This window comes from Cyprinodon tularosa, unplaced genomic scaffold, assembly GCF_016077235.1.
Source record: "Cyprinodon tularosa strain WSP-4 unplaced genomic scaffold, ASM1607723v1 ctg442, whole genome shotgun sequence".
NCBI lineage: Eukaryota > Metazoa > Chordata > Actinopteri > Cyprinodontiformes > Cyprinodontidae > Cyprinodon > Cyprinodon tularosa.
In genome coordinates this window covers 517,313-542,257 of record NW_024039166.1, presented here as the reverse complement: position 1 = coordinate 542,257, position 24,945 = coordinate 517,313, and the positions used below count along the sequence as shown (strand labels likewise).

At 40.0% G+C, this 24,945-nt stretch overlaps 2 protein-coding genes across 3 annotated transcripts in view; both read left to right on the top strand.

Moving 5' to 3' along the window:
- Nucleotides 1–4,431: 4,431 nt before the first annotated feature.
- ndufa12 (NADH:ubiquinone oxidoreductase subunit A12) lies at nucleotides 4,432–6,232 on the top strand. The gene is made up of 4 exons (XM_038300221.1): nucleotides 4,432–4,578; nucleotides 4,881–4,966; nucleotides 5,693–5,780; nucleotides 5,975–6,232. Exons 1-4 carry the CDS (start codon nucleotides 4,490–4,492, stop codon nucleotides 6,153–6,155), a joined length of 444 nt encoding a protein of 147 aa, XP_038156149.1. The 5' UTR covers nucleotides 4,432–4,489; the 3' UTR covers nucleotides 6,156–6,232.
- A 5,831-nt stretch (nucleotides 6,233–12,063) lies between these two features.
- Nucleotides 12,064–24,945, top strand: part of LOC119793177 (transmembrane and coiled-coil domain protein 3-like) — an 83,589-nt gene continuing 70,707 nt past the window's right edge. The window contains exon 1 of one of the 2 annotated variants that reach the window (XM_038300199.1): nucleotides 12,064–12,165. In XM_038300199.1, coding sequence (XP_038156127.1) covers nucleotides 12,082–12,165 — 84 coding nt within the window. In that variant the 5' untranslated portion in view covers nucleotides 12,064–12,081. Of the gene's footprint in view, nucleotides 12,166–21,318; nucleotides 21,687–24,945 lie in introns of those variants that run through there. The other variant, XM_038300200.1, reaches the window with a different exon arrangement.

Below are 24,945 nucleotides of genomic sequence, written 5' to 3'. Positions count from 1 at the left end.
ATGGTCAGCAGGGCGTGGCTCCTTCTGGCCTTGATATAATGGTTAAAGTTGGATTCTTCCCTACAGATACAGGAAATGTGAGTTTAAAAATAGGATGTATCTCGTATAGAGAAACAGTATGTTTAGTCTAAGTTCAAAGATCCCCAGTGGACGTACTGTAACACCCTTTAAAAGGAGGGTAAACCCAAATAGCTTATTGCTAAAGAAGCTGGCTTTTCACAGGTTGATGCATCATTCATGTTAAGTTAATTGGAGGGATATAATTTAATTTCCCTTTGGGATTAATATATTACTTTTAAATTGAATCGAATATTATTGAAAATAAGTTTCACCAGCAGCAGAGAGAGAAGTTATATGTGATTCTGATCTAATCTAGAGTGAGGGAGCAGTGCTTGGAATAGCCAAGCTACTACAGTCCTCTTAAGCGATTACTGAGCCAGAAAAGTTACCTGGACAAAGGAGAAAAATAATGGAATGTTTTTTCATCGCCTAGTCGGGGGTGGCGAAGTGGCCATCAGTCATCCAGACTCTATGAATTAATTTCAATAGGAAGATGAGAGAGAGCAGACTCAACAATACAGCCTCTATTAAAACAACATGAGCTTCTAGAACACCTCAGCTGAGTAAATTAAGCTAAAGGAGCAAACTATTTTTGTCTGATGTACTATTAAGATTTAATTACGACTTTCCTTTGCTGTATTGTTGTGGTGTTTAAAACATGTATGCGAAACGCAGGGTTTGCTTTTTATCATCTCTAATATCCTTTGCACCCATTGAAAAATCTCAATTTATCTCGATAAAAATTGTCGGCCTAGTAGTTAGAGCAGTGCGCTTCTGCTCTGAGAAAGTTGCAAATACTGGTTTGATCCCCACAGCCTACACTCTGGGTTCCTGAGCAAGACCGTAAGTCTTGCACAGTGGAAGTCCACTGCACCCAGAGGGGATGGGTTAAATGGGCAGAGTTCATTTCTCCACTGTGAGATCAATAAAGTTCAGTCAGTTTTTGATTACGATTGAGGGATCAAAGACAGCAGAAAGCTTACCTGCCCAAAGTCAAGGTTCTGCTTTCTGTGCCGTTTTTCTGAGGACTGATCTTAGATGAATCCGTAGATGAAAGGCTTCCCTGATAATGTTCTTGGCTGTCAGTGCCTGCTGCCTGATGCTGCCCATCCCCTGGTGGCTGTGCAAACAATCATTTACACATAAATCTGGTTTCTAAGCCTTTGCTGTATTTCTTTATCAGTGAGTGTATGAGGAATCTGGCAGTTTTAATCTGTTGTTTTTGCAGAGAAGTAATAACAAGGAAGTTTGTCTGAATAATGTTTGCAGAATCTAAGAAACAAGTTGGGATTTTACTGTGAAAATCCAGCTTTAACGCAAAATGTGTAAGTTTATTTTGAAAGGGTCTAACACGAAATTAATCAGCATCCTGGATAAAACTGGAGATGTCACATTTTTTTAAATAGATATTTTTCAAAATGTCCTTTTTTTTCACCTGTTTAGCCAAAACCAGAATGTTATTTTTTGTTTGTTTATTTTTTATTGTGTATAAGGACATAAACAAACAATGCTGACCTTATTCTTTTGTTTTTTGTTTTTTAAAACAAGAGCTAATATTTATAAACTAGGAACATGTATTGTCTGAAAAGCGCAGGCTGCCATTTATTTTCCGATTCAGAGTTTTTTTGTAGAAAAGGATCAAAATCATTGTTTTTGTCCTACTTTTGCACGTCAACACTGTGGGAAGTTTGCATGAACTATGTTTCTTTTAAATAAATGCTCAGAAGCAAAGTTTTTGTTTAGAAATGAATCTTTCAGTTTACAGACACTGGGGTTTTCTTTTCCCTGTTTTTAAGATTAGGAAAAAAATTGCCGGAGTAGTTTGCCATCCGTTTTTATGTTTGCTTTGTGTCTTTTTAGGTCAGGGATTGATTGTGGATCAAACACAATTTATCACTTTATTGGAACTGATTTATGTCATCAAATGAGTTGAAAAATCTCTGTATCGCCTTATGATTGAGTTCAAATTTGTCTTTAGGCCTGTTTGGCTTATGTTGTATCATTGTAATGTGATTGCTTAGTTAATGATAAAAAAAAATCTGCTGCAGCATTTTGGGAGAATCAAGTTCTAAAGCCTTCCTGTGTGACTGTACTTTAACATTTTGTAAACAGAGTTCACTCTTGAGGAGAATTTCTAAACTGTCAGGAAACAGTTTTTAATAAAGTGTTTATAAATACATTGACTGTCTCTTGTGCCAATCTGTTTTCTATTTAAGGAAAACCAGTTGATTGCATTGACTCGGATGCAATCCCTCACACTAAGCATGCTTGTAGCAACATTGGAGAGGAAAAACTCCCTTTTAACAGAAAGTAACCTCCAGCAGAACCAGGCTCAGTGTGAGCGGCCATCTGCCGAGGCCGACTGGGGTTCAAGGAGACAGAAGCAGAGATACAAAAAGCAGCTGTAAAAGGCGGCCCCGTCCAGGAAACACACAGCCAGGCAGACGAGCTCCGAGTCAACTCCCATGTCGGAGGATGAAGAGAGCAAATCCAGTTAGTCACAGTCAGAGAAACAGGACTACACTGAAAAACAGGCAAATCCAACATTAAAAACAAAGGTGTTGATGGCAGCAGCACAGCTGATATTTCTCTCCAGGGTGGCGTCACACAAATTGTCCCTGAGTTTGTGAAAATCTCTACCAATTATATATTTGGACATGATAACAGATTAGACTTTGTAGAGGTGGAAAAAGTAAATGATATAAAATTCTGAGGTTCAATTATTAAGGATTATTGACTACTAGGTCTACTGGAAGCTTCACATCCAATATGTCTAGACTGGGCAATTTAGAAATATCGTGAATGCATGTTTAGATAATAAAAGAAAAGGAAAGAAAGAAGTCTCCATTAAGAAAGATTGCATGTGGATGGTCGTTTGGTGCATGGCGCGTGTTTTGAAGCTGCTTATGGAGAAATGTCTTGGGCCGTGAGTAGTGAGGAAACAGGAAGCGATTCTTGTGGGATGGAAGAGGGAAATAGTGACAATGAAGGTTGGAAGATAGCAACATCAAAAAATGAGAAAAAGCGGAAAAAACAGAGATCAGTTCAAGGGGAATCTAGTTCAGAACAATCCAGTGATGATCATTCCATACATTCCACAGCACAACAAAATGAATTCAAAGTCATATTCAAAGTCGTTAATCAGGCAGACTCTTTTACAAATTGGAATCCGGTTCACTTAACAAAAACCATCAATAAACTTGTCGGAGAAGTCAGAGGTGCCAGAATTCTGTACAGTGGAGACCTGCTAATTATCTGCAGAGACAGCGCCCAGCAAGGCAAAGCAATACGGATCAACAAAATTGACGGGATAAGAGTTCAGTGCAGCTTAATGGAGAACAAAAAGTTCAGCAGGGGAGTCATTGGAGGAGTTCCTCTAAAAATTTCTGAAAAAGAGATTCTGGAAAACATAAGAGGTGCAAAAGTAAAAGAAGTAAAACGGTTAAAAACAACAAGAAACGGAGAAAGATCTGACAGTTTATCTGTGCTAATTAAATTCGAAGAAGAGCAATTACCAAGCAAAGTATTCATCGGTTACATAAGCTATAATGTCAAAATCTACAATCCTCCACCATTGAGATGTTTCAAATGCCAAAAATTCGGTCACATTGCAGCAGTTTGTAAAGGGAAACAGAGGTGTGGAAGGTGTGCAGGAGAACATGAGTACGGAAAATGTGGAAAAGAAGCTAAAATAAAATGCTGTAATTGTGGTGGAGAACATACTGCTGCCTATCGCGGCTGTGAAGCAAGCAAAAGGTCTGAGGAAATTAAAAAAATGAAATTTGAGCTCGGAATAACCTACGCTGAAGCTGCAAAAAGGATCCCATCTCAGTCAGAAAAACCCAAACCTACAGTTCAACACACAGCAAATTCCAAACCTCTAGAGAAATCTCTAAAAATTGATGAAGACTCACTTATTGTTAAAAAGACAAATTTTGTTCTTTTCATGGTAGAAGTTATTAATTGTACTGCACAGACAACAAAAAAAACGGAAAAAATCAAAATAATAGTGAAGGCTGCAGAAAAATATCTGGACATTAAAGATTTGAACTGGGAGATGGTTGGAAGTATGATGGGAGGACCGATGGGACCATCAGAAACTGGCAGAGTTAAGATGACCTAGAGTAAATTAAAATTATATGGGCAAATGTGATTTAGTATTATGTTGGTTTAAGTTACACAGGTTTTTTTTTTTTTTTTTTTTTTTTTTTTTTTTTTTTTTTTTTTTTTTTTTTTTTTTTTTTTGGGGGGGTGAATCGTTTCCTGTTTTCTTGCTTTACTCCATATCAGTTGGTGGCGGTAAAGCACAATTCACAAGTCTGCCAACCGCCATAAAATCCCATAAGAAGAAGAAGAAGTCTCCATTAATAGCGGAACCTTCTTTTCGCCTTGTTTCGTCAGGACATATTTGCCGCACTTCCGTCTAAACATGGCGGAGTATTCTAATCTGGTCCGAAGGGCTTTGGGACAAATAAGAGGTCATGGTGGACTCAGGGGTCTTTTACTCCAGTTTTTTAGGTCAGTTCGGTGCACCATAGAACCAACTGTTTTCTTCTGTTTTAAGATGATGGAGAAATTAAGGAAACACGCTTAAGTTAGAGCTTATTTCTGTGTCTACGTGAAGCTAACTTAGTTAGCATGTTGACAGCTAACGGTAAATTTGCCATAGAAAATTTGTCAAAATTACATTTTCTAATGCAGTTCGAAAGAAATCAACCAAATTTTAATTTAGAAGTGACGTGTTCTTTTGTTAAAAATATTTTTCCCTTAAAGAATATTTTGTCGTTGTTTAAAATCTTATTTTTCTTCTCGTGTTGCAGGGTAAATGATGTGAAAACAGGGACCCTTATTGGTGTTGATAAATATGGAAACAAATACTACGAGGACAAGAAGCACTATTTCTTTGGTAAGTTGATAATTTCTGACAAATGTTCAAGTTTCTGTCACAAATTCTACAAATAATTCAGACTTCTGACATTGAGTTAGACTTCTTATTTTCAAGTTGATCAATGATACAAACTATAAAGCAATGTTAAATACTTTTTGACAGCTTTCTGTTTTCACTAAGAGTAGAATAACTAGTTTCCCAGCACCATTATTCAAATGAAAAATGTTCAATTCAGGATAACTGAGTGGAATAAACTGCATTTTAGTTAATGTCATATATCTAAATAGTGTTAGTTTTGAATCTTTTTAGCCGATTCATCTTATGTCCTGCATGAACTGGTGGCTGTAAAGTCAAGCTTTGATCAATGCTGCCATATTTCTTAAATTTAATTAAAAACTGGGTTAGTTTATTGGTTCCATTTATCCTTTTTACAGCTTGGCTAAAGTCTTTCAGACTTCTGGTCACATAATCTGTTTAAAAATACTGTTTTGGTGGTCTTACCTCCTTGCAGATTTACTAAGTTGATGCATCCAAACTTTTGGGTACTCGCTGTGAACCTAAAATAAATAAAAGATAGTATAAGAAGAAATTGAAAAAAGATGAGGCAATATTTGATATTAAACTGTCTTTTAAGTCACAGCAGGTTTGTTTTTACTTAACTTTTCTAGATTTTTAAGTCATTTACCTTAAAGATCAATTCAAAAACGTATTCTGACGGATTTTGCCCACAATCTCTTTGTTCAGGACGTCATCGTTGGGTGATCTACACCACAGAGATGAATGGAAAGAGAACAGTGTGGGATGTGGATGGCAGCATGGTGCCCGCTGAATGGTTTGATATCCCGCTTATTTCTAATGCATACAAACAATTATAGAATACGTTCAATCTTTGTATAAAGTTCTGAAACTACGTTGAATCAATGAAAGAGTTTGATGCTTTAAATTAAATTCTGATCAATTTGAACATTGTTGCATAAATGCTAATTTAACCAAAAACGTTCTTCCCTATTCATTTACATCGTTAAGGCACCGCTGGCTGCACTGTATGACAGAAGACCCACCCACCACACATCCTCCAGAGCCTAAGAAGTTCCTCGCTGAGGTTCACCAGTTTAACGTGAGCGGGACCTCGCAGCAGTATGTGCCGTACCCCACCACCCGGCAGAAGATCCATGAGTGGGTTCCTCCTAAAGCCGGAGCCCACTGAATTATGACTGCTTTATCTTTATTTGTTAAATAAAATTTTGTGCCCAAATAAAATCTCTATCCAGATGTTTAAAAATGTACGATGGTCTATAATTTAACTTTTTGTTCTCATTATGATTACATATTGAAGTTCTGCTTTTTGGGGAAAAAATGAGAGGGGACAAACTTTTTGCTTCAGTCATGAGTTAAATGAAAATACATTGTCAAATCCAAACAGTTTTTTTTCCCTAAAACCCATGAAGATCAATGATTCCATATGAGCTGGGCTTCTTCAAAAAGAGAGGTTTCCATTTCCCAATCTTGTAAAAGAACAAAACAAAAATGGCAAAAGAAAATGGGAACAAAAAAAACCCTGCAATTTTTTTTATAGGATAACTTTTTAGAAATATATAAGTTCTTACTTTACATGATGTTCATTACTGCTTAAAGCTTGAAAGAAAAAAATTATCTCAACCATTTCTTTCTTCCAAGCACTTAAAAGACAAGCCATGGTTTCTATTTCCCTTGCATTTGTCTGTGAATACTGCATTTGTCAGTCTGGTCATCATTATTAACTTGTTTCATACAATCAGAGAAAATTACAAAAACAAACAAGAACTAAACAAATACAAGCCAGCATTTTTGTTCAAAATGTGTTGTTTAAATACATTTTAATAAATGTTTGCTTTCTTTTCTCCAAAACAGTATGTGGGGAAAAAAACGGCAAAGGAAGGTAGAACAGTCCATGAAAATTTTAAACAAACATTATTTTTTACATTTTGTTAAATAAAGCAGTAAGCATTAGAAGGACTCCCTCTGGTGGCGGTTGAAGCAAACAGGTTTTGTATTTTGGTTTTGGTCCTTTACACTTTTTGCCACAGTTGCCACTTCACTCCAGTAAATATAAATAAATGAAAAAACACCTTATTTGCAATTCTGAATATTATATGTTAAAGTTGAAACAAGATTTTTAAAAAGCAGCAAAAAAAAAAAAAATTATTCTCATTTTATTGCATCACAGGGGACCTAAGCTTTCCTTTTCAAGGTTACCAAAATTATTTAAATTAGTTAAATAGATTTCTTTCTTTAAAGTTAAAAATGTAAACATATTTTCTTGGTTTTAGGTACTGCTATTTAAACTGTATGATATGGGTCAACATTTTGCTATTTTTTCACAAGCTTCTTTCATCAGGTTCATGAAAGTTTTGGTTCATTCCTTGTCCTGATTGAACTTATATAACCAAGTCAGGTTTGTATTTCACATTGCTTGCACACACCTTTGAATTCTGACCACAATTTCTACATGTTGCAGATGGTGATGAATATTCTAGTAGCTTTCAGGTCTCTGGATCATTGGGATGATGTTCCAGGATGCTAATGTAATTATAATTGTCATGGCGAATCAGGATTTGTAGTATCTGAACACCAGAAGTCACAGCTCCAAAAATTAAGGTGTGAATTTGCAGACTCTAATTAGAATTTTTAAGTCGCTTTTAAGGTAATGGCTTTCTTCTCTCTGAGTGTCTATCCAGCAAATGTCACTCATGTCTGAGGTTTAAATGCACAATTGCTCCAACATGATTTATGTGTGAGAAAGAACCTATTGATTATTTTCAGCAGTATGATGCCTAGACATAGGTGTTATTGGGTTTAGATTTAAATTCAGTTATTAAGGCAAGATGAGACACTATATTAGGTTCACAAAAACAGGGCAATAGAGGAAAAATCCCCCCTTTGTTGCTCTGAACAAAGTTTTACAAATCTATTCTAAAATAATCTAATAAATGTGTATTAAATCTCTAGTTTGGACAAGTAGGTATATGTAAGTAAAAAAAAAAAGGTGAAAACTGTCTTTTTAAGGGTTTTACAGGTAACTCTTCTATTTAAAAAAATTTATTCCTAGAACTGATGTGTTCAATGTTTCCTATGATGCCACAGAAGGAAACAGTTATTCTGAGTTGTTCCCTTAGAATTCATCAACTACTGAACCCAATGCTGTCAAATAATGAACCCGTTAGTTTTATGGGTGAACCTCCAACTACTGTCAAATTTAGGCATGACAATGTTCAGAAAATCCAACACATAATTTTAGAAATATTTAGATTTGTTCTACTTCATCACAATGTGCAGAAACATTACCTGACAGTGGTTATAATGGAATTATATATATATATATATATATATATATATATATATATATATATATATATATCTAAACACATATATAAATATAATTATATATATATGTTTAGATTAATGATTAATGATTAGATAGACCCAATCCCAAATCGGCCCCTAAGCACTAACCCTTCATTCAGGTGTTCCCTCAAAGGCAGGGGAGGAGCTAGATGGGGGGCCAGGGGTGGCCATGGCCACCTTAAGCCAATCATTTGCCACTCCTACCATATTTTTCCCTCTAAAACAGATGGTGGCAGCAGTAATACCCTCAAGTGAAATATTTAAAACATTTTAGTTTTTCATAGATTAACAATTACTTGACAACAAAAACAGTGTTAATTATACTGACATTAATGATGATAAGTACAGAATTCCTGCTCTTTTCAGAACTAGATTTTGGTTATATGGGTAAATAGAAAATTATATGTCTCTGCAGGTCATCTAAGAGTCTTCAGAAAAAAATACTGATAAATAACTATTTGTAAATATCAATTTTATACAGAATTATTATTGATAAAAGTAGGTAAGTAATGACAATGGAAAAGATTTTTGCCCCAGAACCTAAACTCAAAGAATTGGATCAACTATACCTTTTATCTAGAAAGCACAGATGTTTCAATATTTATGCGTCTGTTTGTCAGCAAAGGTTGAAGGAAAGTATAGTTTTTCTTTATTTAGAAAATATGGATATGTTGTCCATAACTTTACCTGTTGTAGATTGACCCTGAGGTTCCGGCGCCTGTCAACTTTTGGTCACCCCTCAGTGTACATTGGCTATTGCCTGGCCACCCTTGAAAAGATTTTCTGGCTATGCCTCTGGTCACATGCCAAACCTTTATATTTATATTTATTTATTTATATTGTTTTAAAACGAAGCGGTGCGTCTATGATGTCATCCGCGCGCACCGGCTACCGTTCATTCTTCCTGTCTGCTGAACTGATGCTAGTTTTACTCACATGCCTGGAAGATGTCTAGTGCTGCTACCACAGATGATCTCACTCTCCAAATGGAATTGAACGATTCAGATTAGCTAGCCGAATGAATAGAAGGACTAGAGCGTAGCCGCCTGTGGCCCGGGCTGCCTGTCACAACTCCAGTCCGGTGCGCGGATGACCTCATACACACTCTGCTATGTTTTTAAAAAATATAAATATAAATAATATAACCGCAGATGACTGGGGGACAGTGATTCGCCTGCATGTTATGAATGCTGGCGTACCATAAATGATAAATTATGAACAGTTTAGTTTGTGCCTTCAACTCGTTGCCCATAGGAAGATTTTACAAAAGATTTTTTAACAAAATATTTTCAGAATAGCTCCAAATGACACCAAACTCATATGGGTGAGTAGAACATGATGTAATAACGAAAAATCAAGGGCCCAATGTAAAAAAAAACAGCGTCCCCCTAAAAAATAAAAATCAGATTTATAGTCCCCACACTGAATCTGTCCTCAAATTACAGCCAAACCTATTTAAACATTAACAGATCAAAACATTTAGATAAACCAAACATTACCCGCCACATATCTGACTCAATAAGTAACTATTTTCATTAATTTCAGACGGAACAAGTCACATACTTGGATTATATTAAACTGAACTTCAAATATTCCCCACTTTTCGGCGCAAAGTACCTTTTCCTTTGATCACAGAGCAGCCGGCTTGCATGGTCCCGCAATGAATCCTGGGATATCCAAGGATAGAGAGGATATGTCGGACTTGTCCTTCAAATCAGGCAAAAAGGACGCATTTGTAGGCCGCATAATGAGGATTCTTGGAATCTGACTAGACCTCGGCGCCGCGCTATGACGTAATTATCCTTCAAATCTGGCCTTCCGAGGACGCATCCCATGAATTCGAACAGAGCAAACAACTAAAAAAGTCACATTCCGCCCGTGAAGGATGTCCCCCTGTGTGGTGAGCCACATCAACCTCTATGACCACAGGGATTACATGATGTATATATTAAATAGAATGGAAGCAAATAATGATAACTCTAGATTAATAACTTTTAAGTAGCAAGTAAACAGTGAGTTTTGAAGATTTTAATAAGCTTTCAGCTCAGCGTCTGTATTGGATGTCTGTTAATCACCGTAGGATTAGGCTCAGCTTAAGGAAAACTGCAGAGTGCAACATTTCACACAGAGGTAAGGATAGATCTTACTTTGAAGAGCAGCCGGAAAGAAAATAACTGGACCGCTGGAAATGCTAAAGATGATTCAGCAGCTTTAAAATCCAAACAGCAGGTTTGTGTGCTTTTATTTTGAACATTAGAACATAAAGTCCACTATACTTATCATTAGGTCAGTTGCAGGATTTTAACATTGGATTTTACCCCTGCAGGATAAATCCCATGAGTTTAAGGGACAGAGATTGTGTTTCCAGGAGACATTAGTCAAAAAACGGTTCCAATGGGATCTGATTAATTTATTGTTCCTATGAAGATGCACCGTAGGACACCAGGAGAGTCCATGGTTGACCTGTGAATAACATGCAAATCTGAAAGGAAGCATGCAACTTCCTTGCTAGCTACACTATTTGGATAGCACTTATCATGGTGACCACTGAGGAATTTGCACTTTGGCTTAAATATCCTTTCGGGTTTGAGGTGTTATGATTGAGCAATGATCTCATTCATATGTCATTCTCGAGTCTGCAGTTATGACAAAATGCTGGTTCTCATCTGTATTCCTGTCGGCCACTTGTACAGTGGCACCACTAAGTATTATAAACATTTAAGTAACAGTAAAGACAACATATTTAGACTTTTAGTTAATTGCAGTATAGAAGCAGCAAGAAAGCAGTGTATGGTATTCATTTGAGTTAAATATGAAGATTCTGTTCAAAGAATTTCAATTGAATTTATTTCTATAGCACCAATTCACAACACAAGGCACTTTACAGTTCACCAGATCATACAGTCAAATTGATTCAAAGTTTTCTATCTAAGGAAAACCTCTTGATTGCATCAACTCATTGACTCAAATACAATCCCTCACACTAAGCATGCTTGTAGTGACAGAGGAGAGGAAAAACTCCCTTTTACCAGGAAGAAACCTCCAGCAGAACCAGGCTAAGTGTGAGCGCCAATATGCTGAGACCGACTCTTAAATCTTAAATTCAAATGTGAAAACCATGAATAGGCAGGTTTTATGCTTTTAAAGGTTTATAAGGGAGTGGTGGCATAGGGCTTGGATACCTGAGGTTGTGAATTTGAAACCCACTCCCACAGACTGCCACTCTGGGTCTCTGAACATCCCCTCACTGCTCCTCGGGTCCTGCACAATGGCAGCCCACTGCCCTCCAAAGGGAATGGATGCAGATATTTAATTTCTCCATTGTGTTATCGATAGAAAGTTCAATTTATTTTATTTTATGCTTTAAAACCTTAAAAAAACTCAAAATGGATATTAGGGATGTTGAATTAGGGAGTTGGATGGTTTTCACGTTTTTTTTTAACAGATAATGGATTCTATATTTACTATAGGTGAATCTGGAGGAAGTTGTTTGCAATGGATTTGAGTTTGATGTATCAGAGTAAATGTGGGCTGAATGAAAAAAGTGTGGCACACTATTAAATAACAAAAAGTATAAAAGTAAAAGTTTTTCTTCTGCTTCATTTATTAGGCACTTATTTGTGTTGGTCTATTACATAAAATCCAAGTGAAATCAAAGTTTGTTTTTGTGTCCAATGCATTGTAGGTTACATGAACTGAGATGAACCATCTGATCTTTTTTTTCATTTGCAGACACTTGGAGGTGTTAAATGAGGAAACTTTCTGTTTTATCACTTCTTCCTCGCACTAGCTTTCTGGAGGATGTTGGAGCAGCAGATGAAAATCTTTCCAATGTGAGTTTCTGCTTCTTTGTAGTATGTGCTAGTGGCCAAAAGAGGGCGCCTTCTCTCTTAACTGGTATTGCTGTGTCAGGCCTGTCATCACAGCTTTATCAGTTAGACTTAAATGGCTTTGGCATCCTCTCCTCTCAGCATCTTAGGGAACACCGATTATTTCCCATCTGTATGCAGACATCAGAGGACTTGTTTTTAAAAAGTGAAAAAGAGGGTCTTATTTAAATTCTTTAAGCAATTTCAGAACAATCAGCTGTTGGTGCTGTGAAGCATTATTATAAGGCATCCCCTGCGCACTCCCAGCTTAAGTTGATGTTTCCTATTCAGCAAGGGGCTCATTAGCTGCTCTTCAGTTGCGTCTGTGTCTCTGTGGCTGACGGCTGCAGTCTGAATCATCGTCTGCAAATGGAGCAGATCATTTGAGCCTCTGCCTTTGTGACTGCTGATGCAGCATCAGGCTGAGGTGGCGGCGATGCCAGCAACAGGGCACAAAATAAAGCAAAGAGGGTAGATCCTAACAGAGAGATGCTTCTTTATCATCCCTTAGAGTGTTCACCTCTATTTGACATCACTGCCTTCTGTTTCCCTTCTTGTCCTGCATCATTAACATTCTCCCATGAGCACTTTGAGCTCCTTCGGGGAAGCATTGCATCTTTTCCTACCATTCATCCAACTGTTGTTCTCAAAATTTTGGCTTCATTTAATGGGTCAGAGTCACTGCCTTGGGTATTTTCATTTTCTTGGCCGGTCCTCTAAGTGTTTGGGTTTAAAGCTGTCCCAGTTCTGCAAAACAGTCTGATTACTTTCCCAGAGTTTAGAAGTATACATACTAATATCTATATTCCTTTTTTGGATAAAGGTCAGATAGTCATGGCTTTTCACGCTTCAGATGGGTCTGCTTACAGGAATTCAGGAAAGATTAGTTGCTTGTGGGTCCATTTTAAGGCAGGACCTCTAATGAAATTCTTCCTTGTGTGATAGAGCAAAAACCAGAAGAAATCATTGAAGCTCAAGAAGAGAATGATGGACCTCCACCTTTCTTCCTTGGGTAGAGAAGGTCATTACCTATACTGAAATGATTCTGTAACTACATGGGCTGAAAGTCCGCTCAGTGAGGAAGAAGCCATTATTAAAAGAGCATTTGAAAGTAAAAGCAAATAGTTTGTAAATTCACTAAGAAACCTATTCCTAGTGATTCCTCTGTATGTTCCTCTTCATACATTTTTAAAGAACTCCATTTTCCGTGGTTAGTTTCTTTTTGATTCCGGTGGTCTTTCTGGATGGAGTTCTCCCTGATCATGGGTAGGTTCTCTCCGGGTACACCGGCTTCCTTCCACAGTCCAAAAAAGGACTGTTAGGTTAATTGGCTTCTCCAAATTCTTCATAGGTGTGCGTGTGAATGGTTGTTTGTCTCTGTGTTGCCCTGCGATGGACAGTGACCTGTCCAGGGTGTACCCCGCCTCTCGCCCTTAGACAGCTGGAGATAGGCACCAGCAACCATCGCAACCCTGCTTGGGATAAGCATGATGGAAAATGGCTGGACGGAAGAGTTTCTGGGTCCTTCCCAACTCGTATCCATCACAGGGTTGTATGCATTAAAGCACTAATTATTCCAATCTCTTTTAGTAAACATATAGGCTGTGTGAGGAGCCATTACTCTCATGTTATTGTCCATCTTTTGTGTCTGATGCTCAATGACAGGAAAAGCAGATTATAACAAAACAAAAAAAAGATTCCTCCCATAGATAAATTCACGTCTCCCTCTAATAATGTCTGTTTGTTTTGACCCAATACACTTAAATGTATGGAAAGCAACGGATATGTTCCTTTTCTAAGAAGGTCTCCTCCCTATGCAATCAGATCACAGGGTGTGGTAGAACAGAATTGTTTTGTTTATGAAAATCCCAAACTATGTTAAATTAAATCTGATTACAGACATGATAGGATGATAGGAATCAAACACTAAATGCAGCGGAAATGAGGTTAAATGCTTCCTTTTTTTAATCTAAACTAGCCTTGGATCATTACTTGTAAAATAAATAGATCATATCTTTAAATCATTGCGTAGTAAAACTGAGCTTTACGCAAACAATTGACAGGAGGCCATAGATTACTATACTACTGTTTTTGTCTGATGTCTTCTTTCTTATAAGAGATAATCCATTAGTGAGCTTTCTCAAAAAAAACTTTAATAAAAGACCTTATAAATTGTTTTTTTATGCTGTTCAACCCCAAAATAAATAAACAAAATAGTCCGAAAGCTGGAGATTTTCTGTATATTTTATCTTATTCTGGAAATCTGATGTATTTTCATACCAAAATATGCCGTAAATTATTGTAAGGATGATGTGTACCGCTTATGTTGTTATATGTTGTCGGAAATCAGTTTAATCATTTTTTGTTATAGTAATCTATGTTGCTTCATGCAAGGATTTGTTTTTCTTTTCATTGTCTCAATTAATGCAGTAGTTTTCCATCAGATGTATACCTCCCTCAGAATGCATTTTTTTTGCGGTAACTGCCATTAATTTCATTGCATTACTAAGTGGACATAAATCCAATATTCTCATTTATTTTATGTAATCATGCTTTCAAACCCCTGCTGAATACTCTTTTGCACAATCTTGATCATTCTTGGTTCTTTTTTCTCAACTCACCACACATGGCTTTCCTTGGATTCAGAAACTAAAATGCTAAACATTAAAAGTTATGGGTTTTGTTGTGTCGTCTTGTGAGTCATGGCTACACCTTTAATTAATTAGGTCCTAAGTTTTGGATCATTATTCAGCTGAAAGGCATAAAATGATAATTCTTTCTGAGTTTCATGGTGGAGTCAACCAGATGCATTTGAGAAATAAAGGAATTTTATTGATTCATTCTTTGTTTCACACTCTAATCACCTTTAAAGGTGGTGATACGCCTCCCAAACAACCATTTAATATAATTGTTGTTATGGGGACTTTACCCAAGATGCTGTTGGGAGCTGGAGAAATACACCTTTTCTCCAGCAGAGTCCGCCCTGGATCCTCCCTGCTGAGCTGCTCTGCACACCTGCAGCTGATGATCTCATCTGGAGGACCTAGACTACTTAAGCTGCCTTCAGACCTTGCCTCGACGCCGCAGTGTCTTAATCAGTTGGTTTCCTGTTCTTTCTCCTGTGAAGCTCTGGAAGAGCTTAACCTGCCGAGCCAGCCCTCCGAGCCAAACCTGAAGACTCACTCTCTGGATTTCCTAGCAGCTCTGGATACCGAGCTGGAAACACAAGCCAAGGTCAAAACAGCCTTTAGAAGTAAGACGCTGAAACAGCTTAAGGACTCTGCCGCTCCCAAAGCCTCCTCTACGTTCATCAAGGTACAAACCTGAACACAATCAGTCAAGTCTCAACCAAGCCTTCGCTAACCAAACTGTCTTTCTCACAGACGCCAGTGAACCGGTCCCAGCCCAGAACCATTGCATCAGTCTTTATTATATGTGTGAATTTGCCAATAAACTCTGTTAAACTTTCCATCCGTGTCGTCAGTGTTCTGCATATTGGGCCTCCCTGATACCCATCATGACAGAACACTGCGGCCAAACACAAGGCCCAGCAGATGATCTCCTCCGCCGATTGCATGAACAAGATGTCCAAATACAAGGACAAACTCAGACCATCCGTGAGTTGTACCGTCTGGTTGATATGCATAATCATATGCTTCAAAACTACGCTAATTACGTGGGTAATGCTAATCCCGCTCCAGTAACCCAACCATTTCCAGGTCCAGTTCCTCCGCCGAGGTCACCGGCTGTGACGTCATCCGAGTTCCGCCCAAGTCTCCCAGAGAAGTTTTCTGGTAACGTAACTGATTGTAAGGGATTTTTATTTCAATGTCGTCTCATTTTTCAGAACTCTTCTGCCAGTTTTCCCACGGACCACAAGAAAATAACGTTTATCCTTTCCCAGTTAACAGGAAGAGCTCTGGCTTGGGCTCAAGCCAGATTTGCCTCAGATGAAAGCTTAAGCTGTCACTATTCAGATTTCGTTTCTAAATTTTCCCAGGTATTCAATCAAGACACTGACCAAACCCTTGATTCTCGAGCACTGCTTCATTTAAAACAGGGAAATTCTTCTGTGGCCGAATTTTCTATAAATTTCCGGGTTAAAGCAGCTGCTTCCGGATGGAACCAGGGTGCATTAAAGAGTGCTTATTTCGAGGCATTAAACGAAAATATTAAGGATGAGTTGGCTACCCGTGATGAACCGGCTACACTCGAAGAACTAATTCAATTAACTATAAAACTGGACAACCGGATTCGGGCCAGAAACAGCCGCAAACATAAGAGTTTGGCGTTATTTTCCTCTGCCCCCGCCTCTAATAACGTGACTGTTGTTTCTGCCCCCACAGAACAGTTATCCAGACCAAAGCCAAAGAGCCAGCCTCTCCCTTTGCCTGTTCAGGCTACTCATCCTGGAGAAACTGAGATGGAGCCGATGCAGGTTGGACACACAAGGTTGTCTCCTGAGGAAAGGCAAAGGAGATTTTTGGGCAGACTTTGCATTTATTGTGGTGAGAGTGGACACTTCATTGCTTCCTGTCCAGAAAGATCAAAAGCCGGGGCCCGTCAGAGGTTTTGAGGAGTCTGACGGGCCATGAAGAAAATGAAAAACCTCCTCGTCTTTTGCTCCCTGCCACGTTGTTTTTCCTCGACCAGAGCCTCTCTCTTTCAGCCTTCATTGATTCTGGATGTGAACGTAATTTAATAGACTCTGATCTCGTCCAACAGCTCCAAATTGCTACGGTTCCTTTAACCCAGCCTCTCAGAGTCTCTGCGATTGATGGGAAAAAACTTCATCAAGTCACCCACCAAACTCAACCCCTTGAACTTCTAATCTCAGGTAACCATCGAGAGTCCATAACCTTCTTTGTTTTTTCATCCGCATGTTCCCCACTGGTACTGGGTTATGAATGGCTGGAGAAGCATAATCCCCATATTAATTGGGCCGATCGTCATGTGGAGTCCTGGTCCACATTGTGTCACGAGACCTGCCTCCGTTCTGCAGCTCCCGCTGTGGGGTCCCCTAGAGGTGGGGGGGAGATGGACGTCCCTGACCTCACTCCGGTACCCCCTGATTACCATGATTTGGCTCCTGTTTTCAGTAAGGTCAGTGCTTCGTCCCTTCCACCACACAGACCATACGACTGTGCCATCGAGTTATTACCCGGTGCTCCGTTACCCAGCAGTAGACTTTATAACATTTCCAAACCAGAACGTGAAACAATGGAAAAATACATTAACGAGTCGCTAGCTGCAGGAATTATTCGCCCTTCTTCATCCCCGTTGGGCGCAGGATTTTTCTTTGTTGGAAAAAAGGATGGTTCTTTGAGACCCTGTATAGATTATAGAGGCCTGAACCAAATCACTATCAAAAACAAATATCCTCTTCCTCTTCTCGCCTCAGCCTTTGAGCCTGTACAAGGAGCTACCGTTTTCACAAAGCTCGATTTAAGAAATGCCTATCATCTCCTTAGGATATGTGAAGGAGATGAATGGAAAACGGCATTTAAGACTCCTTTGGGCCAGTTAGAGTATTTGGTCATGCCTTTCGGCTTAACAAATGCCCCCGCATGTTTTCAGGCCCTAGTGAACGACGTCCTCAGAGACTTTCTCAATGTGTTTGTATTCGTATACATTGATGATATCCTGATCTACTCCAAGAATCTATCTGAACATAAGAGACATGTCCGCCTGGTTCTTCAGAGACTTCTAGAGAATAAACTTTTTGTAAAGGCTGAAAAATGTGAGTTTCACCAATCTTCAGTTACCTTTTTGGGGTTTGAGCTCGAGGGCGGGCAGGTTAAGCCTTCTGAAGAGAAGATAAAAGCTGTTTTAGAATGGCCCGTTCCAGAAAGCCGTAAGCAGCTACAAAGATTTTTGGGCTTCGCTAATTTCTACCGGAGGTTCATCAGAAATTATAGCCAAACCGCCCTCCCATTAACTGCATTAACTTCTTCCAAGAGAGTTTTTCGATGGTCCCCTGAGGCACAAGCAGCTTTTGACAAACTCAAAACCTTGTTTTCCAGAGCTCCAGTCCTAATCCAACCAGATCCATCTAAGCAATTTATCCTAGAGGTTGATGCTTCTGACTCCGGTGTAGGGGCAGTTTTGTCTCAGAAACTTGACTCTGATCAACGAATCCATCCCTGTGCCTTCTTTTCCCATAAACTCTCTCCCGCAGAACACAACTACGACGTTGGGGCCTGAGAACTTTTGGCCATTAAGTTGGCTTTGGAAGAGTGGAGACACTGGCTCGAAGGAGCAGAGCATCCAGTCCTGGTGTGGACTGACCACAAGAATCTCGCCTACATCCAGTCCGCTAAACAAGCTACTCCTCGACAGTCAAGGTGGTCTCTCTTCTTTTCACGTTTTAATCTCATTATCTCCTACAGACCTGGATCTAAGAACACCAAGCCCGATTCTCTCTCTCGTCTCTACGCTGTGGATCAACCTGAGTCACCCCAACCTGTCCTCCCTGCCTCATGTACCGTTGGAATGGTCACTTGGGAGATAACAGATTTAATCAACGCTGCCCTGGCCACAGAACCTGACCCAGGTAATGGACCACCTAACCGTACCTATGTCCCCTCGTCTGTTAGGTCTCGTCTCATTCATTGGATGCACTCGGCAAGATTCTCTGCTCATCCGGGAGTGAGCCGAGCAGTTTCACTGATCTCAAGACGGTTTTGGTGGCCCACTTTGCATCGAGATGTAAAGGAATATGTGTCTGCCTGCTCCACCTGTGCACACAACAAAGCCTCTCATTAGCCACCCTCCGGTTTGCTGCAACCGCTCCCTGTGCCCTCACGTCCTTGGTCCCATATTGCCATCGATTTCGTCACTGGTCTCCCAGAGTCTCGAGGTATGTCAACTATTTTAACCATCGTAGATCGTTTCTCCAAATCTTGTCATCTGATCCCTCTCAGAAAGCTTCCTACGGCCTATCAAACCGCCCAGTTGCTGATCAAGCACGTCTTTCGCCTCCATGGTATTCCCCAGGACATCCTCTCAGATCGTGGTCCCCAATTTGTCTCACAGGTTTGGAAGGCTTTCTGTTCTGCTCTAAATTGTAAAGTGTCACTAACTTCTGGCTATCATCCCCAGTCAAATGGTCAAACTGAGAGGATGAACCAACACCTCGAATCCACCCTCCGCTGTCTCACCTCCAATAATCCCACCGATTGGAGTCAATATCTCACCTGGATAGAATACGCCCATAACTCACTCAAGTCTGCATCTACCGGTCAGTCTCCCTTCCAAGTTAGCCTCGGCTACCAACCACCTCTCTTCCCTGCTGACGAGAGAGAGATATCGGTGAAGACTGTCAATCACCACATCCGTCGTTGCCAGCGTGTTTGGAGAGAGACCATCCAAGCACTCAACCGTTCCTCTGAGTCCTCTAAGAGGTTCACTGACCCCAAGAGACGTCCAGCCCCCGAGTACAAGGTCGGGATAATTTGCGGGACATCCCCCGCAAATTATCCCCGAGATTCATCGGCCCATACAAGATCACTCGAGTCATCAACCCCTCCGCCGTCCGTCTTCAACTTCCCCCGACACTCTGGATTCACCCTACGTTCCACGTCTCCCAGGTTAAACAAATCATCTCTAGTCCCATTTGCCCTCCATCCGACTCCCCTCCACCCGCCCTGGAAGTCGATGGCCATCCGGCCTTCACCGTTCGCCGGATCGTGGACTCCCGTCGGAAGGTCGCGGTTGGCAGTACCTCGTCGACTGGGAGGGCTACGGTCCGGAGGACCGACAATGGGTTCCTGGTTCATACATCCTCGACCCTTCTCTCATCGAGGAGTATGAGCGTTCCCTCCCGTCTACCTTTTCCGCACCGCCAAGGGGCGGTCGTTGAGGGGGGGGTACTGTTGGGAGCTGGAGAAATACACCTTTTCTCCATCAGAGTCCGCCCTGGATCCTCCCTGCTGAGCTGCTCTGCACACCTGCAGCTGATGATCTCATCTGGAGGACCTGGACTACTTAAGCTGCCTTCAGACCTTGCCTCGACGCCGCAGTGTCTTAATCAGTTGGTTTCCTGTTCTTTCTCCTGTGAAGCTCTGGAAGAGCTTAACCTGCCGAGCCAGCCCTCCGAGCCAAACCTGAAGACTCACTCTCTGGATTTCCTAGCAGCTCTGGATACCGAGCTGGAAACACAAGCCAAGGTCAAAACAGCCTTTAGAAGTAAGACGCTGAAACAGCTTAAGGACTCTGCCAACCCAAGCTTTCTCCGGACCCAACAGTTCCGCTCCCAAAGCCTCCTCTACGTTCATCAAGGTACAAACCTGAACACAATCAGTCAAGTCTCAACCAAGCCTTCGCTAACCAAACTGTCTTTCTCACAGACGCCAGTGAACCGGTCCCAGCCCAGAACCATTGCATCAGTCTTTATTATATGTGTGAATTTGCCAATAAACTCTGTTAAACTTTCCATCCGTGTCGTCAGTGTTCTGCATATTGGGCCTCCCTGATACCCATCATGACAGATGCTACTTTTTGCTGCAGTTTCATTTGCTTTAAAATGTCAATAATAGGTATTATTTTTATGTGCAATTTCCTCTCTTATGAAACTTAACATGTATCTTCCTTTCTTTGATTTTGTTTTCTCTTATGTTTTCTATTTTGAAGGAGATTTAAAGAAGTGTTTGAGTGGATAAGTGGATATCCTTACATGGATTCAAAGTGGCTTACCTACAGCACAGTAATTCCTTGGGAATGTTTAAGAACTAAAAGATAAAGGATGCTCAAAATAACGCTTGTTTATCATCATTTCAGTTGGCTGGATGACAAAAAAAAAAAAAACAGCATCAAGGCTTCTTCTCAGTTTGAACAGAATGTCCCTTTGAGCCTTAGAGGGAGTGCAGAGTCCAGGCACGTAAACATACAGTCTGTTATCTGCTGTGCTGATTAGCTCTGCCTGTCCTGTTGAGAAAAATGTGTGTCCCTTAGGGAATGACTCCTGCACTAACTTCACATTTGCGTTCATTCATTTCCCTAAAACATCTCTCCTTCCTCTTCATCCTCTGCCGGCTTGCTCCTGATTGGCAGGTTTCTGCCTCCCTGTTCAAATCTAAGCCTGATGTCTGATAGGGATCACAAAAAGACCTTCTCTGCCTCCTCTTAAGGTTGCCTTTACCCTAGAGAGTCCTATATAGCTATAAATGTTGGAAACGCACCTCTTGCAGAGGAATTTGAGCATTAGAGGTGCTGCTGGTTTGATTCTGATTTCTGCTGCCACAAGGAGAGCAAGATTTCACAATAAGACTGTTGCACACAAGAGCAGACAGCCACAGAGACGAGCTCCTGCTCTGTAGGAGGCTTGTCCTGAAGCTTCAGAGCGCCTGACGGGAGCTCTGTGATCTGCAGGGGTCTTCGGGAGGTCTGCGGCTGCATCCACTTCCATGCACCTTGACCTCAGGTTCTGAGGGAGAGGAGGGATGAGGAAGAACTACAGCGCCATCCCGCTCATCTATGTGACTGAGGTAGATCTGGAATTGTTACACCTTTAAATTCTCTGTTTTTTAGTTTACTACATACTTGACGTGTTGTTGTTTGTTTTATCTCTGCTGTAGTAGAGGAAAACCTGCCTCTCTCGTCTTGGTATTTACACTTTATGAAGTTCCTTATCTAAAGTAAACATCTAATTCTTCACAAGTGTGGTTTATAATCCTAAAACAACTTTGAGACCTCTTATTTAAGCATACTTAGTTTTTTTTTTTTAACAGGCTTTGAGGTTTTAAAAAAAGAAAGTTAAGCACTACAGTTGTGTTGTAAAGTGCTTACACCCGCTTACAGTTAAGGAAGTCATTTTTCAAGCAGTTTAAGGTTGAGTCAGACAAGTTTCACCACGTTTAATTTTAGGTGCATGCGTGCCTTTGGCCTTTGCAACATGAGTAACACCTGAGGAATGCCGGCTTTATTTTTATTGCTTTGTAATTCCAAAACTGTGTTTTTTTGTATTACTATTTTGATTGGTGTTTTAGCTCAATGTGAATAAATAAAATGGACATTACTGTTTTTTGAGATCTCAAAACAGCTGTCTTTATCTGATCACCACAATCTCAGCTGCCGCATTTAAAACGTCCTGCAGACACATCCCAGTCAAGATCTGCATTGTTGTGCCGAGTCTGTGCATCATGACCCTCTGTGTGTCCATGTCTGCATGCCGAGATCTTACGTAACCTCAATGCTGAAGCACAATGAGGCCCTTCCTGTCATGCCAGCAGCCATCCTCAGTCCACAAACAAGGAAATAGCTGAGGAGAGAAGCAGCAGGATATCTCCCTTTTAATGGTTCCCTAATTTGTCGTCATAGTCCCGCAAAAAAAAAAAAAGAAAGGAAGAAAAATCCAACACCTGATCTGCAATCAGCTGTGATTGCAAGCTGGTTTTCAAGTTGTATTCGCCCTTGGTGTGTTTTCAAACCTTCAGTGATGAATTTTTCTGCAGCTTCCCCCCCTCCATCCTATAATCTCTGCTTTTTTACTCTTTGACAGAGGCTGCATCTCAGAGGAGATCACAGCATGAGTTGTAAACAACATAGTCCTCCTGCTTGTTCTTGTGCTTTCATGATTACAGGTGCTGGTCATAAAATTAGAATATCATGAAAAAGTAGATTGATTTCAGTAATTCCATTTAAAAAGTGAAACTTGTATATTATATTCATACATTACATACAAACTCATATATTTCAGATGTTTATTTTGTTTAATTTTGATGATTACAAATGACAACAAATGAAAATCTCAAATTCATCATATCAGAAAATTAGAATATTACTGAAGACCAATAAAAACAAAGGATTTATAGAAATGTTGGCCAACTGAAAAGTATGAACATGAAAAGTATGAGCATGTACAGCACTCAGTATTTAGTTGGGCCTCCTTTGGCCTGTATTACTGCAGCAATGCGGCGTGGCATGGAGTCGATCAGTCTGTGGCACTGCTCAGGTGTTATGATAGCCCAGGTTGCTCTAATAGTGGCTTTTAGCTCTTCTGAATTGTTGGGTCTGGTGTATTGCATCTTCTTCTTCACAATACCCCATAGATTTTCTATGGGGTTAAGGTCAGGAGAGTTTGCTGGCCAATTAAGAACAGGGATACCATGGTCCTTCAACCAGGTACTGGTAGCTTTGGCACTGTGTGCAGGTGCCAAGTCCTGTTGGAAAATGAAATCTGCATCTCCAAAAAGTTGGTCAGCTGCAGGAAGCATGAAGTGCTCTAAAACTTCCTGGTATGTGGCTGCGTTGACCCTGGACCTCAGAAAACACAATGGACCAACACCAGCAGATGACATGGCACCCCAAACCATCACTGACTGTGGAAACTTTACACTGGACTTCAAGCAACGTGGATGAAGTGCCTCTCTTCTTTTCCTCCAGACTCTGGGACCTTGATTTCCAAAGGAAATGCAAAATTTACTTTCATCAGAGAACATGACTTTGGACCACTCACCAGCAGTCCAGTCCTGTTTCTCTTTAGCCCAGGCAAGACGCTTCTGACGCTGTCTGTGGTTCAAGAGTGGCTTGACACAAGGAATGCGACAGCAGAAACCCATGTCTTTCATACGTCTGTGTGTGGTGGTTCTTGAAGCACTCACTCCAGCTGCAGTCCACTCTTTGTGAATCTCCCCCACATTTTTGAATGGGTTTTCTTTCACAATCCTCTCCAGGGTGCGGTTATCTCTCTTGCTTGTACACTTTTTTCGACCACATCTTTTCCTTCCCTTCGCCTCTCTATTAATGTGCTTGGACACTGAGCTCTGTGAACAGCCAGCCTCTTTAGCGATGACCTTTTGTGTCTTGCCCTCCTTGTGCAAGGTGTCGATGGTCGTCTTTTGGACAACTGTCAAGTCAGCAGTCTTCCCCATGATTGTGTAGCCTATAGAACTAGACTGAAAGACCATTTAAAGGCTTTTGCAGGTGGTTTGAGTTAATTAGCTGATTAGAGTGTGGCACCAGGGGCCATCAATTTTGAACCTTTTCACAATATTCTAATTTTCTGATATGATGAATTTGAGATTTTCATTTGTTGTCATTTGTAATCATCAAAATTAAACAAAATAAACATCTGAAATATATGAGTTTGTATGTAATGTATGAATATAATATACAAGTTTCACTTTTTAAATGGAATTACTGAAATCAATCTACTTTTTCATGATATTCTAATTTTATGACCAGCACCTGTAAGTACTTAAAAGGAGATTCCCTGCAATGCAAGAACAGTTCACATAACTGGATTCATGCATGCTTTATTTATTGGAATAGATAATTCTGTCTAAAGTTGAACCATTAATTATTATTTTACTTACCGTAATAAAAATCATTTCAGCTTCTGCCTCAGTTTGCATGAAGGTTTTCCAATAAGTGATAAAAAAAAAAGTCATTAAGTGTTTACAACACCATTTTACAAGTTGGATCAGTTTTTCCAGTAATGGTAAAAAAACTGCATAGTTCTGAGAAACTCTGCAGCTCATTTAAATAAACAAGTGTCTGCATATCTGTGCAGCAGCTCTTCCTGGTAATTCAGAATTAGTACCAGCTGATACCCTCTGGCGCATATTTTCTGTTTCCTGATAAATATATGGATGTTTTCTCTTTAGTTATCAGCTCAGCCAAGAAGACATATTTGAATTGCCTTGTTGATCCTTTGGAAGAGAAACTGACCTGTTTTCAGTCACTGTCAAAATTAGCTTTTTGCGTGTCCAGTTGCTTTAACACTTGAATTATTGCTCCTATACG